The sequence below is a fragment of the Entamoeba histolytica genome, genomic scaffold (assembly GCF_000208925.1).
Source record: "Entamoeba histolytica HM-1:IMSS scf_1104750516413 genomic scaffold, whole genome shotgun sequence".
NCBI lineage: Eukaryota > Evosea > Mastigamoebida > Endamoebidae > Entamoeba > Entamoeba histolytica.
The window spans coordinates 2,268-21,207 of record NW_001915039.1 but is presented as its reverse complement, the minus strand read 5'-3'; the positions used below and the strand labels follow the sequence as shown (position 1 = coordinate 21,207).

The 18,940-nt window shown below is 24.8% G+C and overlaps 10 protein-coding genes across 10 annotated transcripts, besides 4 other annotated features; 1 reads left to right on the top strand and 9 right to left on the bottom strand.

Moving 5' to 3' along the window:
* Nucleotides 1–264: 264 nt before the first annotated feature.
* EHI_011260 (uncharacterized protein) lies at nucleotides 265–984 on the bottom strand (the record flags this gene model as incomplete). Its single annotated transcript, XM_646770.1, has 1 exon — nucleotides 265–984. One exon carries the CDS (start codon nucleotides 982–984, stop codon nucleotides 265–267), a length of 720 nt encoding a protein of 239 aa, XP_651862.1.
* Nucleotides 985–1,072: 88 nt separating this feature from the next.
* EHI_011250 (uncharacterized protein) lies at nucleotides 1,073–1,717 on the bottom strand (the record flags this gene model as incomplete). The annotated part of the gene is made up of 1 exon (XM_646769.1): nucleotides 1,073–1,717. The coding sequence occupies one exon, from the start codon at nucleotides 1,715–1,717 to the stop codon at nucleotides 1,073–1,075; it is 645 nt and encodes a 214-aa protein (XP_651861.1).
* Nucleotides 1,718–2,544: 827 nt separating this feature from the next.
* On the bottom strand, nucleotides 2,545–3,391 carry EHI_011240 (uncharacterized protein; the record flags this gene model as incomplete). The annotated part of the gene is made up of 3 exons (XM_646780.1): nucleotides 2,545–2,934; nucleotides 2,979–3,152; nucleotides 3,266–3,391. The coding sequence occupies 3 exons, from the start codon at nucleotides 3,389–3,391 to the stop codon at nucleotides 2,545–2,547; spliced, it is 690 nt and encodes a 229-aa protein (XP_651872.1).
* A 235-nt stretch (nucleotides 3,392–3,626) lies between these two features.
* Nucleotides 3,627–4,460, bottom strand: EHI_011230 (endonuclease V, putative; the record flags this gene model as incomplete). The annotated part of the gene is made up of 3 exons (XM_646779.1): nucleotides 3,627–3,929; nucleotides 3,977–4,294; nucleotides 4,362–4,460. The coding sequence occupies 3 exons, from the start codon at nucleotides 4,458–4,460 to the stop codon at nucleotides 3,627–3,629; spliced, it is 720 nt and encodes a 239-aa protein (XP_651871.1).
* A 57-nt stretch (nucleotides 4,461–4,517) lies between these two features.
* EHI_011220 (protein kinase, putative) lies at nucleotides 4,518–5,454 on the bottom strand (the record flags this gene model as incomplete). The annotated part of the gene is made up of 2 exons (XM_001913914.1): nucleotides 4,518–5,220; nucleotides 5,270–5,454. 2 exons carry the CDS (start codon nucleotides 5,452–5,454, stop codon nucleotides 4,518–4,520), a joined length of 888 nt encoding a protein of 295 aa, XP_001913949.1.
* Nucleotides 5,455–5,590: 136 nt separating this feature from the next.
* Nucleotides 5,591–6,266: a repeat region.
* A 127-nt stretch (nucleotides 6,267–6,393) lies between these two features.
* Nucleotides 6,394–7,729, bottom strand: EHI_011210 (elongation factor 1-alpha 1; the record flags this gene model as incomplete). The annotated part of the gene is made up of 1 exon (XM_646777.2): nucleotides 6,394–7,729. One exon carries the CDS (start codon nucleotides 7,727–7,729, stop codon nucleotides 6,401–6,403), a length of 1,329 nt encoding a protein of 442 aa, XP_651869.1. The 3' UTR covers nucleotides 6,394–6,400.
* A 290-nt stretch (nucleotides 7,730–8,019) lies between these two features.
* On the bottom strand, nucleotides 8,020–9,042 carry EHI_011200 (uncharacterized protein; the record flags this gene model as incomplete). Its single annotated transcript, XM_646776.1, has 1 exon — nucleotides 8,020–9,042. One exon carries the CDS (start codon nucleotides 9,040–9,042, stop codon nucleotides 8,020–8,022), a length of 1,023 nt encoding a protein of 340 aa, XP_651868.1.
* A 154-nt stretch (nucleotides 9,043–9,196) lies between these two features.
* EHI_011190 (uncharacterized protein) lies at nucleotides 9,197–10,630 on the bottom strand (the record flags this gene model as incomplete). The annotated part of the gene is made up of 1 exon (XM_646775.1): nucleotides 9,197–10,630. The coding sequence occupies one exon, from the start codon at nucleotides 10,628–10,630 to the stop codon at nucleotides 9,197–9,199; it is 1,434 nt and encodes a 477-aa protein (XP_651867.1).
* Nucleotides 10,631–11,821: 1,191 nt separating this feature from the next.
* EHI_011180 (protein kinase domain containing protein) lies at nucleotides 11,822–13,507 on the bottom strand (the record flags this gene model as incomplete). Its single annotated transcript, XM_646774.1, has 1 exon — nucleotides 11,822–13,507. The coding sequence occupies one exon, from the start codon at nucleotides 13,505–13,507 to the stop codon at nucleotides 11,822–11,824; it is 1,686 nt and encodes a 561-aa protein (XP_651866.1).
* Nucleotides 13,508–14,018: 511 nt separating this feature from the next.
* Nucleotides 14,019–14,422: a repeat region.
* Nucleotides 14,423–14,464: 42 nt separating this feature from the next.
* Nucleotides 14,465–15,094: a repeat region.
* Nucleotides 15,043–16,067: a repeat region.
* Nucleotides 16,068–16,624: 557 nt separating this feature from the next.
* EHI_011170 (protein kinase, putative) lies at nucleotides 16,625–18,148 on the top strand (the record flags this gene model as incomplete). The annotated part of the gene is made up of 1 exon (XM_646773.1): nucleotides 16,625–18,148. The coding sequence occupies one exon, from the start codon at nucleotides 16,625–16,627 to the stop codon at nucleotides 18,146–18,148; it is 1,524 nt and encodes a 507-aa protein (XP_651865.1).
* Between the last annotated feature and the right edge of the window lie 792 nt (nucleotides 18,149–18,940).

Here is an 18,940-nt window from a genome sequence, read left to right as displayed (position 1 = left end):
TCAATTCCATCCATCTGAAGCATGTCAAGATATGGCAAATCCTCACCTCCAGGAATGACTAACAAATCAGTATTTTCAACCCATTGACTCGTCTTAATTTCTGAAGAAGAAATTACAAAAACATTAGCACAAGGAAAAAAATGATGAAATAAATGAATTGTGTTATAAACACAAAGAGCAGATGTTCCAATGTCATTATACACTCTGATAGTAGTGATCATCAAATGAAATAATAAAAATGAAGATGATTAAACAATGATGGAATTAAAAATATGAAAAAATATATTTCAAAAAGAGTTTTCTCTTCATTTCAAATTCACTTTTCTGACTTTCTTTAAGCATTTTACCACACCATTCTATGTCTAATTCAAAATGAGGACTAGAAAGAATAACTTTTCCTTTACCAATAATGTCAAAGAATAATGCATTCATTCCATTTTGATATTTTGCAAGAAAATGACTCTCTTTGTATTGATTTAAATTGTCAACAAATGAACATCCTCCATTATAATAAAGTTCGACTTTTTCATTGTTTTGATAATAAATAGGAATTATGACAGCTCCTCGTTCAGAATATTCTTCAAATCCTTGATACATTGGTCCATGAGCAATCCCATTGAAGAGTTTTAATGTTCTTTCTTCACATAATGTTAATTCATTTGCAACATCTTTATTAAATTCAATAAATGATGATGCAAAATATGCTCCTGCACAAATTCCAAGATACTTTCCACCATTATTAATAAATTCTTTTAATACTTCAACTCCTTTGCCATTGAGTTTTTTGTGAAATGGACGATCAACACCACCTGGCATAACAAACAAATCAGTTTCATAAATCCATTTACCTTCAATTAACTCATTAGAATATATTTTTCTTATTTGAGCTTCTTGGTATTGAGAATGAAGCATTTTTATTGAGTAATAAACACAAACATCAATAGTCCCTTCATCAGCATAAATAACTATTGATTTTATTGTCATAAAAAGTCTTACTTCTTCTTCAATTAGTCTAAGTTCTTTTATATTGTGTCTTATTCCTGTTTGACTTTATAAATCTGCGAAAAATAATTCAATTTAAAACATCATGAAGAATTGAAAGTAACTTTTCTGCAATTTTGTGATGTGAATCAGATGTGAAATGAACACCATCTGCTCCAACACTCATTCCATCTAAATCAATAAATCCATCTATTATTTCTTGCTTTTTCCACATTTCAACAACAATTTTTAATTGATGAACAAAATTCAATGATTCTGAAATCACTGGATTTACTGTGGATTTCCAACTATCAAATGTACAATATTGAAGTGGTGGTGGAATTAAAATAATTATTTTTGTTTGTTTTTGTACTTTTTCGATGTATTGTTGCAATGCATCAATAACTTGTTGTGAAGTTGCTTTTGAAAGAATGTCATTAATACATAATGCAAGGATTAATACTTTGTTTGTTGAAAATGGATTGGAAGTAATCTTTAATAAGAATTGATCATAGTCTTTTAATCCATTAGTAATGCCAAATGGGATGTTTTCATATTTCAATGAACGAGCAGGTTTTCCATCAACAATACAATTGACTTTTGTAAATTCTTTTTTTAATTGTTCAATGACAATGTTAGAAAATCTGTCTTTGGAAGAATAACGTTTATAAGTCACTGCTTCAATTCCATAAAGATTTGAATCGCCATAAAAGAATATTGAAACTTCATTATTCATCAATTAATTATTTTTATTAGTTTTAAAACTAACGTAAAAATAACAAATTTTTTATTTCTGACAATAACAAAATTTTACTTGAGGAAGTGATAAATACAATTCAATGTTAATAAACTCACTTTCTTTTGATCTTTTGCAATAGAAATTCTTTATAAATTCTTTTTGAATCATTTCTTCATTAATTTTACTTTCATTAAGAATCAAAGTATAAAATATATTTGTATTGGTTATTTTAAACTCAGAATAATGAAGATAAAGGGAATCAAGACAAGATGGTAATTCTACATTATGAGTATTACATTTTTCAGTGTGAAGTTGCTTAACTTTAATACAATTTAATTCACTAAATGATATATGACTTTGTGATAAACCAAAACATGATACAGTTAAAGAAGTCAAAGAAGAAGGAAGTAAAGTTGAATATGAAATTAATCCCAATGTTTTTAAACTACAAAGATATGAATAATATTGGATATTATGTTGTTTAAAGAATCATTTAATACTAATTGTGTAATTAATAATTTCATTGGTAAAGAATTAGAATGACATTGTAAAAATTCTAATGAAGTAGGATAAAATGATTCAACATCAACACTTTTAATGATTTTGTTTAAGTACAACACTTTTAATTGTGTTAATAAACAAAGACTACCACAAGTATTACATGACAATGACAAATATGTTAACATTCGATATAACATAATTGGAAATGATTTGTTTAAACACAAAGAAAGTCGAATTAATTGAGAACAATGAGAAATTTGAATAAAATCAGTAATTGTTAAAGCTGTTAAATTATTAGGAAGAAATAAATGTTGAATATATTTTCATTGAAGATGTAATTCTTTAAGAGAAGATATTTCATAGAAATATTTTGAATCTAAATGTGTTAAAGGAGTTGGTGGATTGAAACAAATTGAAGATGTTGTTGATTTGATTGATTTTATGAATGTGAATGAACTAAAATCCATTTCAATTTTCTTGGTACTAAATCCATTTATTTTTATATGTTCAGGATAATACTGAAGTATTGTATCATTATTAAATCCTTTTTCTGTTATTTTAAATACATCAACTAATCGTTTATTGTGAATAATACCATCATTAGAAATAGTACAATAACATTCTTTGTAACAAAATGTAATTCTTTTAAGGAGTTTCTTATTTTTAATGACTGATTCTAATATTTCTTGTTTATCAAATTCAATAATTACTTCCTAATATTGAATTGATCAATGTGATTAATAAAGTTGATATAAACAAATCCTTCCATCATAACATAGACTCTTTCAAAACGATGATATTTATTTCTAATAAAATCATTAACTCTTATGTGTTTCTTAATATTAAGTGATAGACTTGTTAAAGAAGTAAATTCTGAAAGATCAAAAGAGTATTTAGGATTTTTTAATGTTAATGAAGCAATTCTTACTTTCTAATAATCATTTCTTAATATTGTAGATTTTAGATTAATAACAGAAGTCGAATCAATTTAATTTGTGAAGGAATTAAATGAAGAAATTGAATAGTTTGTTCTGTAAATCACACTGTTTCAAGATGAGGGAATAATTTCATTTCTTTTATAAACGATTTTTGGAGTTGAAAATTACATTCTTTAATATGAAAATATTCATTAACTTTCTCAACAGAATATGATGGATTGATATGTAACATTTGAAGTGAGTCTTTACATTTTTTATTTATTAATGTAAACAATTCACCTGTTTTTATGTTATTAAAATATAATACAATATTTGACAGATAAATCTCTTCAAGTTGTATCTTTTTTTAATCATTGTAAATGATTGATTGAAGTTTAATTTGTTAATTCCTTTTTTTGAAAAGAAATATATTGTTGACTTTTCATTTATATGTAATAATTTTAATCTTCGTTTTGTTTTGCTTATCTCTAATTCATGTGTGGGAGTAATCCTTCATCTCTTAACAACTTTCTTGAAATTAAATCAGCTAGTCGAATAGGCTCTGGGATTTTATGTAAACAACATTCTTTACAGATAATTACTGCTGTTGAAAGTGAAACTTTATTCCCACAACTAACAATGATTGGATTTATACTACCACCTCTACTTCTTATAACCTCACATAACACTTCTCCATTTGAAGTACTAACTGTAGTTGATTCACCTGGTTTGATTTGTGAAGTAATTATATTAATCTCCTTCTTTCCTATCCCATCAACACATAATACAGTCTACATTCTTACAACTATTCCGTGAATAAAACACAAAAAATACAAACTTTTGCAACACCAATTGATGGTATATCACAATAAACTCCAACATGAGTTGCAGAACCAAATCTTCGAGGATGATAATATCCATTTCCATCAACAAGCACAACTTGTGGATATAACTCAGGGTACTTTTCTTTACAATCGTTGAGTAGTTCATGATAAACTTCTACTTCTCTAAATCCAAGAAATCCTGAAATATAAGGAATTGTAATTATTTTACGACATGTTAATGTTAATAACTCTTTTCCAGAAGGATATTCACAAACAACTAAACAACCAATTGCAAGATTTGGATGATTTGTTGAAAATGAAATATCCAATCCCTAATTATTAATAATTTATCATATCAATTAATAATGTTCTACTTATAAACAAACAAAATAAACAAACACCAACACGTAATAATGTATTTAATGTCCAATCATGTGAGTCTTCAAGTATTACATCTTTAGAATGTAAAATTTGATATTTTTCCCATTGTTTTTCCATTACTTATTGTTTTTAAGTTTAAATACACAAAAAAATAAAATAACGAGAAAATAAAAGTCAATTTGTTGTGTTTTTGACTATCCATGGATGAACTAAACACTCAGCAAAACTCATTCTTTTAGAAGGATCATATTGAATTAGTTTGTTAATAAAATCTTTGCAATCATTTGTGAGATAGCTTGGAAAAGAATATTTAACATTTCTGACTTTTTTCATAACCTCTTCACGACTGTTAGATTGAAATGGAGGTTCACCAGTACATAGTTCAAATGTTAAAACTCCTAAACACCATTGACCAATCGATCCATCATAATATTTTTCTAATACAATTTCAGGACATAAATAATCTAATGTACCACAATAAGTATTTCTTTTTGTCTTGGCTTGAACAGACCATCCAAAGTCAGCTAATTTGACTTGATCATTGTGATCTATCATGATGTTTTCTGGTTTTAAATCACAATAAATACAATTCATCTCTTGACAATACTTTAAAGCTTCAGTTGTTGCTTTTATGTATCGAGCAGCTCTTCTTTCATCAAAACGACCAGCTTGTTGTAATAACCCATATAATTCACCTTTCTTACAATATTCAAGAACAAGGAACCACCTGTCTTTATCTTCAAAAAGTCCGAATAATTTGAGAATATTAGGATGGTTAAGTTGAGATTGTAACTCAATCTCTCTTTTCATTTGAATCTCCCTCCGGTATTGTTGTAACTGTCTTTTAAATATAACTTTTAATGCACAAACATAATTACTAAAGAATTAACTCCTCCTTATTTAATAAATGAATATCTAAAACAAACTCTTTTTTGTATTTTACAAGATAAACATTTCCAAATTTTCCTTGACCAAGTGGTTTTCCAATATCAAACATATCCAACGACAATTGGGTTGGCTTTTTTTCATCATCTTTTTTTGGTTTACTTTCAATTTCTTTTTTAAGAGGAGAATTTACTGATAATTGTTCAACCCTACGAGGAGCAGCCATAGGTTTTGTAGGTATGTATTGTTGAGATTTGGATGAAATAGCAGTTTTAGAGGAAAAACTGAACATACTAAATGATGTTAAGAAATTTTTCTTTTATTTTATTTTTAGTTAATAATATAATAAAAAATTAAATTATAAGCAATTAAATAAGAATTAATTTTATTGTTCTTTTTTCATTAAAGACTGACTAATTCCATATGTTTTCTTCTACTATCTCTATGGAGTATGTTTTGTTGTGATTGAAGCAGTATTCCATGACATCAATCATGTTTTTTATTACAATGTTTTTAATTTCTTTCTCGATGTCAATTTCAATTTTTTATTTCTTTAATTAATTTAACACTTGAGTTATTTATTAATCCATTTATTGAAATTACTACTGGGATTATTCTGACATATTTTAATTTCTCTATTTTCATCAGCATATTCTTTAATTCATTATACTTATTTCTTTTCTTCAAATAGTCTCAATTAATATTGTGATAATACAATAGTCATATCAAATAATAGACCAGTTTTATTCTTTTTATCTATTACATATCTGGTATTTTGTGATATTGTCATTCACTTTTAGGCATTATTTGTTTGTTCAATAACATAGTAATGTCTTTATATTGGAATATTGTTTCATATTGTATTTTTATATTGATTATTTCCTGTATATTTTCTTATTAATCAATATTATTATGCCTATATTGTCATGTTTTTCTATTTGTGATTATTATGACAAATACAAGATAATAAGATGTGTTCTACTGTAGTTATCTTGTCTTTACAAAGTGTGCAGTATTTCAATCTTTCATTTTTCGTCAAGAAATAAGAAGAAAAAAAATCAATTTCATTTCTTTCATTTATCTACAATTAAATTAATATTTCTTTATGTTAAATACTTATATTCTTTAAAAAATAAAAACTTATCAAATTTATTAAATAATTAATAAATTAATTATTTCTTCTTTCCAGCAGCTGAGGCATTAGCAGCTCTTGGGGTAACAGCCTTAACAACTCCAACAGCAACGGTTTGTTTCATATCTCTAACAGCAAATCTTCCCAATGGTGGGAATTTAGCAAATTCTTCAACACAAAGTGGTTTAGTTGGAACAATCTTAACAAGTGCTGAATCTCCATTCTTAATATATTCTGGTTCTCCTCCTTCCATGGATTTACCTGTTCTTCTATCAATCTTGCTTAATAATTCTTCGAATTTACATGCAATGTGTGATGTATGGCAATCAAGAACTGGTGTATATCCCTTTCTAATTTGTCCTGGATGGTTCATGACAATGACTTGAGCAGTGAAATCTTCACATCCAACAGCTGGTTGATTCTTAGCATCTGATGCTACATTTCCTCTCTTAATATCTTTAACTGTTAAATTTCTAACATTGAATCCAACATTATCCCCTGGAATAGCTTGAGCAAGTGCTGTGTGATGCATTTCAATTGATTTACATTCAGATGAAACTCCTGATGGTGCAAATTGAACAATAGTTCCTGGTTTAAGGATACCAGTTTCAACTCTTCCGACTGGTACAGTTCCAATACCTGAAATCTTGTAAACATCTTGAAGTGGAAGTCTAAGTGGTTTATCAACTGGTCTTTCTGGTGGTGTGACTGAATCAAGTGCTCCAATTAATGTTGGTCCTTTGTACCATGGCATGTTAGTTGATGGTTCAATCATATTATCTCCTTGGAATCCTGAAATTGGGACAAATGGAATCTTGTCTGGATTATATCCTGTCTTCTTAAGGAATGCACTAATTTCTTTCTTAATTTCTTCATATCTTTCTTGTTTGTATTGGATGGCATCCATCTTGTTAACACCAACAATCATTTGTTTAACTCCAAGAGTGTATGAAAGAAGAATGTGTTCTCTGGTTTGTCCATTCTTTGAAATACCAGCTTCAAATTCACCAGTACCAGCAGCAACAATAAGGATGGCAACATCAGCTTGTGAAGTTCCAGTAATCATGTTCTTAATGAAATCTCTGTGACCTGGGGCATCAATAATAGTGAAGTAGTATTTAGATGTTTCGAATTTCCATAATGAAATATCAATAGTAATTCCTCTTTCTCTTTCAGCTTTAAGATTATCTAAGACCCAAGCATATTTGAATGATCCTTTACCCATTTCAGCTGATTCTTTTTCGAATTTTTCAATGGTTCTTTGATCAATTCCTCCACATTTGTAGATAAGATGACCAGTGGTAGTACTTTTACCAGAATCGACGTGACCAATAACGACAATATTAATATGAGTCTTTTCCTTTGGCATTTAGAAGAGGGAGAATGAAAGAATTGAGAAGTTCAGTGTTTAAATATACAAGGGGTTTTATTAGGGTTAGGGTGATGATAACTTTCTTTTCATTTAGTTTTAGTCATATAATTTTAAAAATCAATATTTTTATTTTTAGTGAATCATTGTTGACTTTTATCTTTTATAAAAATAAAATACTTAATGTTTCATATTTATTTAATCCTTATTACTTTTATTGAATGATATTGTTTTTTTTTAAAAAAAAAAATGAATGAAAATTATAAAGAAATAAAATAATTAACCACTTTTCATTTTAGATTGACTTTTTTTGTTTTTTTCTTAAGATTCATAAAGTCATTAGCTTGTTGTAGTGTTATTTCAGTCATTTGAAGTAAAGAAAATTCGTTTTGTAATGGATTGATGAGATGATTATTCCCAAACAAGATTGTATCACCAATAATTACCCAATCTTTACCTAATTTATTTTGGTGTTCAATGCATTTAATCAATTCATTTCGTTCTATCTTTATTTTCATAATAATGTCGTCAATTAAAATTGTAGAATATGCCTTTGCTATACGTTCAATTACTTTGATTTGGCATTGTTGATATAAGTATTCAACAATACCATTGTTTCCATCTTTTTCAAAAATTTTATCAAAAGAAGATTGAAGAATACTTTTAAGCTCGTACTTACTACAAAATGCTGCTATCTCTTTGTAGGATTTTGGAATAAAAAGAGAATAAGGAAAAGGAATTATGTATTGCTCAAAATGAGCAGCTGTTAATAAAATAAGCTTTTTTGCTGCTTCAATTCCAAAATTACTTGCTGTTTTTTTCATTATTGGTACTTCACAACATTGTCTAAACATAAATTCTGCTTTCTTCATTAGGTTCAGTCTGAGAAAATAACATCCACTCCAATAAAAGAATGCTCTTAATAAACAATTATTTGTTCTTGGAACACAATAAATTGCGTTAATCAAGTCATTAGGATTAATTATTGTGTTGAATGGTTCTAATAATTGATAATGAAATACAGTAATTTCAACACTAGTTAATGGTCTCATTTGTTGGTTTTTAATTAATGAAAAATTTTGAATAATAGGAAGTAGGATTTTTCCATTGCTTATTTTATCAGCAATTTGATTTAATTTACAAATAACTTCATCCAACTCATCATGTTCAACTTCATTTACTATAATCATTTCTATTTGATTTGCAAAGTTATAAGGAAGATTATCAAGTAATTTATCATTTGGAATTGTTGAGAGTCTCTTCATAGTAGTGATTATAGTATCAATATCATTTGTGGTGTTACTAGTTTGCATCAATCACAATCTTTTAATCATTTTATCTTCTTATTGTTTATTTAAATTTTATTTTACTATAGTTATACTATAAATATAGTAAAAGACAATAAATCCTCAATATTTGATAATAAAATAAACATAAAAATAAAAGTCAAATAAAATCATTTCATTATTAATCAAAATTTCTTCTTATAAATTTAAATTGAGAACGTTCTGATCCACTAATGTCTTGGTCTAATGCCATATAAGGTCCAATTTCACCATCAACTATTGGATGCATTATAGGAGAATCCATGAACACTGAATAAATAATTGTATTAACGTCTTTCATTTTATCATCACCAATTGAAGTTTTTATATAAAGTGTTTTTGAAGTAACATTAATCAGAACTAATCCAATTCCAAATGTAGAAAGAGCAGATTTATTATCAGGTTTATAAAAAACTGGATAATCAGTTGTATTATTAATAATATGAGGTTCAATTAAGTTGTTATGAGAAAGAAATACATATTTATTATTAATTGAAAGAAGAGCAAAATGTGGGTCAAAATCATCTAAATACGAAAGGGAAATTCTTTTAAGAGGAATAGAATACCAATTTGAATGGATCATTAAATTAGATAATGATAAATCTCTTCTAAATGAAGAAGTTAATAAATTAGGAAGAATAAAACTTTTATTAACACCAGATTGAATTGCAATATGAATTGGACAAATTTGATCTAATTCTTTGATAATAGAATTAGGTGAATCAATAATGTCAATAACAAACATTGTTCTACTTAATGATAATTCTAATTCAAGTAATTCAAGTCCAAATCCACTTTTCCATCCAGCAGTATTAATAATAAGAGGAAGATTACTATATTTATCAATATAAAGTTGAATAAGTTCTTTAATTGTTTGAATAACAAGACAAGTATTATTTCCTAAATTATTTGATCCAATAACAAAATTATATTCTTCATAAAATGTTTTTGAAATATATGGTTCATTAAAATTTTGTTTATCACAAATTATTAATGAAAATGTTCCTATTTTACCACAAAATGGTTGTCCTGGATCTACATCAATTATACATACTTTATTATCTTCAACTAATGAATTCTTTAATAAATTAACAAATGTTGATTTCCCACATCCTTTTCCTCCTACAACTCCAACTCTTACAACTCCTTGTTTTGCTGTATTTTTTATTCGTTGAATTACTTTTCTCCAATTCTTTGGAATATTCATTTTATTTGCTAATGATTTATTAACAATTCTTATTCCTCCAAATGTAAATGCATTTGATGAAAGTAATGTATCTTCTTTTGTTGTTTCTTTCATTAAATATGAATTTGGAAGTTCATACAATTCTTCACAAGTTGTTGTTAATGGTTTAAATTGAATATCTGCATTAGTTTTACAAACAAATGGTATTGCTGGACTAAAATGTGATTGTTCAATACAATGATTTCCTTTCAGTGCTTTAATTCCATTAACATAAACATCTCCTTTTAATACTTCAAATTGAAAATGTCCTGTTAAATAAAAATAACAATCTTTAGGAATATGCAATGTTGTTTGTTCTTTCTCAATTTCTGCATTATCAAATTTGTACATTCTTCTTTTTATCAAATTCCTTCTTTTAAATTTTTTTCATAAAATCAGGGTTTGTATTATTTTGTCATATATACCGTTTATTTTCTTTAAATAAATACTGAATTATTTAATTCTTTGTGTTAAACTTATTTTCTTCTTTATTTGATAATAAAAATATCATTCATTAAAAAAATTCAAATAATTATTATATTCAATTTAAATAATATCAAACAGTTTTGATATTTGTATTTATAAAATATTTTTATTTTATTTGATTATTCATTATATTTTTCCTTCTTTTATTCTTTTTAATAATATCTTTCAAAGAGAGTTATTGAGAAGAAAAATAGAGATAAATGATGTTAAGTGTTATAATGATAATATGAAAATAATATAATGATATAATTTAAATACATTTTTTATGTCTAATTATTTAATACATGAATATATAATATTAACATTATTGTTGTTTTGTCATTTATAAAAATATAAATTATTTATATTACAGTTATATAAAAACAAATTGAATAAATTCTTGATACTTCAGTTATTGTATTTAATATCACAAGAAGAAATATAATAAAGTTAGTTATAAAATATTGATAATATTAATAAATCAAACCAGAAATCAAAGAATTAAATTAATATTTTTTTTACCAGTAAAAAAAATTGAAAGATAATTAAAATTAATGTATTGAATTAATATTATTATTAATACGGATTTATTTTATATATTAAATGATAATATTTATATTAATAATACAGAATTGAAGACAAATACTTTTTATTTATAATAAATAAATTCTATTTTGTTAATATTATCAAATATATTAATCAAAATTAGACATTATATATAATTTTTATTAAATATTGTTTCAATCAATCACTCAAGAATATACAATATTTGTTTAAAAAAATAGATTTAATAAATTACATAATAACAATAATAACCTTTGACTTAGTCAACATATTTGATATAGTATTTTCTTATTACAAGAAAGCACATATTATTTATCTTAATGTTGAAATATAAACAAATAAATATCCAATAAAAATGATACAAAAGAAAAAAAAAAGGATAAAAGGAATGAAAGAATAAGTAACAATTTGAAAAATTATTCATTAAAAACAATCAAAAAAACTTTTCCAATAAATAAAAAAACTAAAACAAAAAAAATCGAATATTTTTAATAACCAAATCAAATCAATCAATCAAAAAGAAGTTACATCAAAAGAAGATGTAAGTGATTCAAATAAAGAAGAATCAGAATGAAATTTGTTATTCATTAATTCTTTGTAAAATGGATGTTTAAGTATTTCTTCCCAATTCATTCTTTTTTCTTCTTCAATTTCAAGTAATTTAGCAATAAAATCTTTCTTTGATTCTTCAACAGGAATTTCAAACTCAACTTCTTTTCTATCAAGAACATTATCTTTTATTTCATAAACTTCTTCACCAAATGGAAATTGTTGAGTTACCATTTTATATAAAATAACACCAACTGAAAATAAATCAGTTTTTTCGGAGTATTTTAATCCAAAAAGAATTTGAGGTGATTTATATTGAGTAGAACCTACACAACTCATCATATCTTCATCAATTTCTCTACTTAATCCATAATCACTAATTTTTAAAATAGGAATATTACTTCTTCTACTTTCTTGTAATAATAAATTACCAAGTTTTAAATCTCTATGAACAATATGTTTTACTCTATGAAGATAATATAATCCATTTAATAAATCTTTTGTCCAAGAACAAAATTCATTTTCTTTAATTGTACGTTTTTTTAATATATCTTCTAAATTCCCTTTATTACAATATTCCATTACAAGAAAATGATGTTCTCCATTAAATCCAAATATATTATTTCCTTTAAAATAATCAAAAACTTTCATTATATTTTCATGTTGACATAACATTAATATTTTATTCTCTCGTGCAATCCATTGATCCCCACACTTAATTGCAACTTCTTCTTTTGTATTAATTTTATTACATAAAAATACTTTTCCAAATGCCCCTTTTCCTATTTCTTTTATTATTTCATAATCATCTGCATTTCCTTGATGTATACGTTGTTCAAAATTTTGTTCAAGAAATATTCCAGAAAGAATAATTCCATCTCCTTGTTTTCTTTGTTTTTCATCATATGAAAGTAACATAGATAATACCCATCTTTTATTTTCATCTTTAACAAATCGTTTAGAAATTCCTTCTTTCTTAATAATTTCTATAGACCTTAAATATTCTTCAGGAGAACTAGCTTCTTTATATCCAAACCAAAACCTAAGTAAAATAATTCCTAATGACCAAAGATAACTTACATCACTTGTCTTTCCAACAAAACACTCAGGAGCGCAATAAGCAAAATTAGCATTATTTTCTCCTTCATCAAATTGCTCTTCATATAAATATTTCAAAACTGGGAAAGGAGAATCTGGTGAATGAAAACCGAAAAATTGTTTTGGATTAATTCTTGGTTTTAATAACATTTTACTATGAACTATGTATTGCATTGCACTTAATATATCAAATAAAAATGCTCCTACATTTGTGTTTGTTATTCGTTCAATACAAAGAGTACCATATCTTGAAAATTCATAATTTGTTCCTTTAAAAACACACCAAAATTCATTTCTACTTTGTACAGGAAAATAAGAATCTAATTCAAGAATATTTGTGTGTTGTAATGAATTTAATATATTTATTTCTTTCTCAATAAATGGTATTTGTTCTACACTTTTTAAATGATATTTCTTTATAATATGACAAAGATAATGTCCATTTTCTTTTGATTCACACTCATAAACGTCACAATATGGAATATTTCTATGCTCTGGCCTTTCATAAACAAATTTAAAATTTCTGTATCTCTGTATTTCTTCTTCGTTCATTTCTTCTTTCTTTTTTTTTTTTGAGTTGAGAATATTTAGGGTTTTTTATTTTGTGTTATATATAACTGTTTTTAATTTGTATTTTTCTTGAAATTTTTGTATTTGTATTATTCATTACTTATCTTTTACAGTTTCTGTTTAAAACCTTTTTCATTTCTTATGAAACGAAGTGTTTCTTTAGACTAATGTTATATAAGAAGGTTAATGTTTTTCGTTTCATGAAAGTTTAAGTTGATTTTAAATTAAAGTTATTTCTTTTTTTTATATACGTTTTTATACAATCCACTCTTGTTTTTTTCATAGAGAGAAACATTCTATAATTGGATAAAATACTTCTTTTACAAATATGAAAAATTTGATATATTTTTTACCATTAAAGTCTTCATTCATTTTGTTCTTATATTAATTGATCTGTTGGAGTGAAGGTTAATACTTAATTTGTTTAAATAGTTTTTGGTTTATATTTTTCACTTAGAAGAGAATATTCAACTCAGTTTGATACAAATTGTATTAATAAGCAATTAATTAAGTGTGAATATAATTAGTTTCTATGCTTCTTTGTTCATTTAAGAATAATCATATTCCAGAGTCTTCTTCTAATAATTCTCAAGAGTACATTTGATTGTGTTAGAATCAATATTTAATAACGTTCATCATGTTTTTAATGACAAGGTATTTAATTTCTTTTATATTGTTATTTTTCATTTTCACTTCTTTAATTAATTTAATACTCTCTATATTTATTATTCATTTGTTTCAATTTATAACTCAATTTATTTTAACATTTCTTATTTCTCTATTTTCTTTATTCTATTATTTAATTCTCTCTATTATCATTTCATTTCTTTATTTATCTCTATTGTTATTTTGATATGAGACATTATTCATATCAGTTATTAGATTAATTTTATTCTTTTTATTTATTTATTATTTATTTATTTATTTTATTTTTGTATTAGATCTTTTTCCAATGCAGGAAATACAACAAATTTTAATGACATGGATATTGTGTAAAACCTTAGGGTCTTGTAAAGAAAAGCAAACAAGACATAGAAATCCAATGTCATACAATAAAAAAAGAAATGTCAATAACAATAAATGGCATAACAATTATAATAATAAAGGTAAATGATACAACAAGGAAAAAGGGTTTAGAAGATGAAAGAAACAAAGAAAAACAAATAAAAAACAAGGTAAATACAATAACAATAAAGATTATACAAATAACAAATACAAATGGTTAACAATAAATGAGATACAAGAAAGAATAAAAAGAATAACAAGTGAATGGAATGAAGGAGAATACGAAGAAATACTCAAAAAGTAAGAAGGTAAAAGTAAAAGAAGGTATGATATCCTCCAAGAAGTATATTCAATTAAAAAGAAAAAGATAATTGAAAAGCTGTAAGAAGAATTTAAAGAAAAAACAAAAGATTGGGAAGAAAAAGACATTAAAACAAATGAAGAAAGAAATTAAAAACAAAAACACAAATAAAGAAATGAATGATAGATGTAAAATTGCAAGAATAATAAATAACAAACAAAATATAATGAAAATACAAGAAGAAATAAAACAAAACAAACAAATAGAATTTTAATTGAAGTGATGTATTGTTTTGCAATTAATTGGTTGAATAAGAAATTATATAAGAAATTAAGATGGGAACAAATAGAAAGTATAATAAAAGCAATAAATATCAATGTCAATAATGAAAATGAATATATTAATTATATTAAAATATCACATAAAATAAAAGAAAGCACTAAACAATACAATAAAATGAAAGTAAATGATATAATAGAAAGAAGAGTAGAGTGTAATTCAATAATAAAAAACATCATATTAAAGAATAACTCTACAGAAATTGATGAAGAATACCTTAATACTCTCATCAATAAAGTGAAAGAAATGAAAATAGAAAAATGTTCAAACATTAATTACTACTGGAAAAGAAAAGAAGCTGACCAATTAATAATGGAAATTAATAATAGATGGGTATTGTCAGGAAGCAGAATGGATTATCTGCAAGATGATATGAAGAAGATTTCAATGGTTATGCACCTCTATCTCCAAAATAAAATAATAAGAGATAAAATTGATGAAATAAAAGAAATCCTAAAGAAAATCAATAGACTAGAAGATTTGGTCAATGAAAATGGTACAGAATAAAGTGCATCATGAAATTAAAAGAATATGATAAAGAATGAATTAAAGTTAAAGCACTAGAAAGAATAAAATACCTAAAATATATGATGACAATGAATAAAGAATTAAATTTAATAAAGATGAAATAATCAGAATCAATACAAATAAAATCATGATTGATTCTAACAAGAAAATTAGAATAAGGAAGAAAGACCCAAAAAATGAAATATACCAAATAACGATATTACTTTAGAATATTTGAAATTGTTATATGAAACACAGGTGATATTAAATAAAGAGAAATGGAAAATAAAACAAAACACCTCGTGGAATGAAAGATATATCAATTATGATAGTGTCATTATAACAATAAATGAATTAAATTTAAGTATAATGAAAATTAGTAACTAGAAATATTCATTGACAAAATATAAAAATGATAAAAGAAATTAATACGATGATAAAATATGAATAATAAATAAAAAGAATAAAACAATTTAATAAATGATATGAATAATGTTTCATATCATAATAACAATGGAAATAAATGAATATAAATAAATAAAGAATAGAATAAATAAGAAATGTTAAAATAAGTTGAATAATAAATTGAAATAAAAGAATAATAAATATAGAGAATATTAAATTAAATAAAGAATTGAAAATGATATTATTTAAGAAGTTAAAATTAATGTTATTAGAAATATGAATAACTTTATTAAACATTAACACTACCTAAATAAAACATATTCATTTGAATTATTATAAATGGATAAATGGAATTGATTTATCTGTAATGAATATAGAATAATAGAAACTAATTCTATTTATACTTAATTATTTAATTATTATTTATTATAATGAACATTTAAGTTGTGACATTTTTATAGTTTAAATTTTATGTTGAATCAATAATAGACAATCTTGTAAAGAATTTTCAATGATGAAATAGAATAGAAACATCACCAAGAATGAAATGTACACCATGTGCAGATGGATATTTCATGAGTTGGATAGGAGAATGTAAATCAATAGACGAAGTTAAAGGATGTAAAGGAGAAATAGATAAAGAATATGGATGTAGAGAATGTTCAGAAAGATATTATTTAATAAATAAAGAATGTTCAAAATGTAAAGAGAATTGTACAACATGTTCAATAAATAATGAATGTAATAGTTGTGAAAATGAATATGTATTAACAAATAAAGAATGTATTTACTATTTAGATATTAATAAATGTAAAGAAGTAAAGAATAATAAATGTTGGAAATGTTCATTTTGGTATGGAACGAATGAAGAAGGAAATGAATGTAATAAAGAAGTAGTATGGTGGATGATAATGATAATCATCATTATTATAATTATTATCATTATTATAACAATTGTAATGATAATAATGATGGTTAATTACATAATGAAGAGAAAAGAAAAGAAAGAACGAGAGAAAACAACAACAATATTCAAAATAACACAATCAAATATCAAATTCATATCACTTGGAGATGGAATATTAACAAATAAGAAAGCAATTGAACTTCAAGAAGGAGAAGAAATTAAAGTGAATGAAGAAATACGAGAATTGATTTGTATTGGAAATGATAAAAAAGAAAAGATGAAGATACAAATAAGTAGTAAAGAAGAAAATGAGAAATATTCAATTAGAACAAACCCAAATTTCATTACAATTGAAGGAGGATACGCATGTGAATTTGAATTATTCATTATAATCAAATGTACAACTAAAATCAAAGATAAAATAATGATAATTAGTAAAACACTTAATAAAGCACAAGAAGAAACAATCAAAAGTATTTCTATTGAAGGAGAAACAGAAATATCAACACGACTTGATCCAGATGAAATAAAAGAAGAAAAGAAAATAGGAGAAGGACCATTTGGAATTGTTTATGTTGGAGAATTTAGAGGAAATAAAGTAGCAATTAAGAAAATAAAACAAATTGAGAAAAGTGAAGATAAAAAGAAAGAATTTGAGAAAGAAGTAGCAATATTAGATAAATTTCGAGATGAATATATCATTCATTGTTATGGAGCAGTATTTATTCCTAGTAAAATATGTATGGTAACGGAATATGTAGAATATGGATCAATACAAGATATAACGAATAAAAGAAACATCACAGAAATATCAAAGAAAATAAGAATCAAATTTATGATAGATGGAGCAAAAGGAATTTCATATCTTCATTCAAATGGAATATTACATCGAGATATTAAACCCGATAATTTCCTTGTTGTATCACTTGATGATAACATTGAAGTTAATTGTAAATTAACGGATTTTGGAAGTGCAAGAAACATCAATATGATGATGACAAATATGACATTCACAAAAGGTGTAGGAACACCAAAATACATGGCACCAGAAGTATTAAATCATCAACATTACAAAATGCAATCAGATATATATTCATTTTCAATAATAATATTACAATTCATTACATATTTCTTCTTTCATTATAAGTTATGTTTTTAATTTATTTTATTATCTTTTAGAAGATCTTTTCATGAATTATTCTATTTGCTTATCACTCATTTTATTGTTTTATTAATTCAAGACACTGTTCATTGTATTTCTTTCGATTATTACTTGGCTCTTATTTGTAAGTTCATTGGTGATATAATTAATCACTTTCATTCCAATTTCTCTGATTTCTGTTGAGTTGATACTTTTCTTTTCTTTGTTATGATAAATCATTGAGTTTGGTCCAACTCCATTCACACTTTCATTCTCCACTTTAACATAAATCCCTTCATTAAACAATAAATCTTCAAGTAAGTGCATTGTTTCCATTCTTCTTCTTGACCTTTCTCTCCTTTTGATTGTTTTGAAAATCGCCTTCTTCTTTTTGTTCATTTCAAAATATTCTTTTCCTCGTCGTTTGATGAATTTAAATATATCCAAACTATCTCCATTTCTTTCAATTCTTTTAATTCTGATGAATGGAATAGTCATCACCGATTTTCTTACTTGGTCTGGTGATAATAATTGAATAATAATTTGAAAAAATAAATGATTGCTCCTTCCAATAGAGATTCATTGTTCAATGTCTTGACGTGTGTCAAATACGTTTTGTTTATTTTCTTTGTCATTTCTATTTGTGTCGTGATTTTGTTCTGTCGATCTTAAAATTATTTTAGAATATTTCTTCCTATTTTGTACCTCATTTTCTATTCTTTTTATTTCATATTAATTTTCTGTTCTTCCCAATGACGTATTTATTTCTCATTTATTCTTATTCACAATTTTCTTCTGTTCTCATCCATC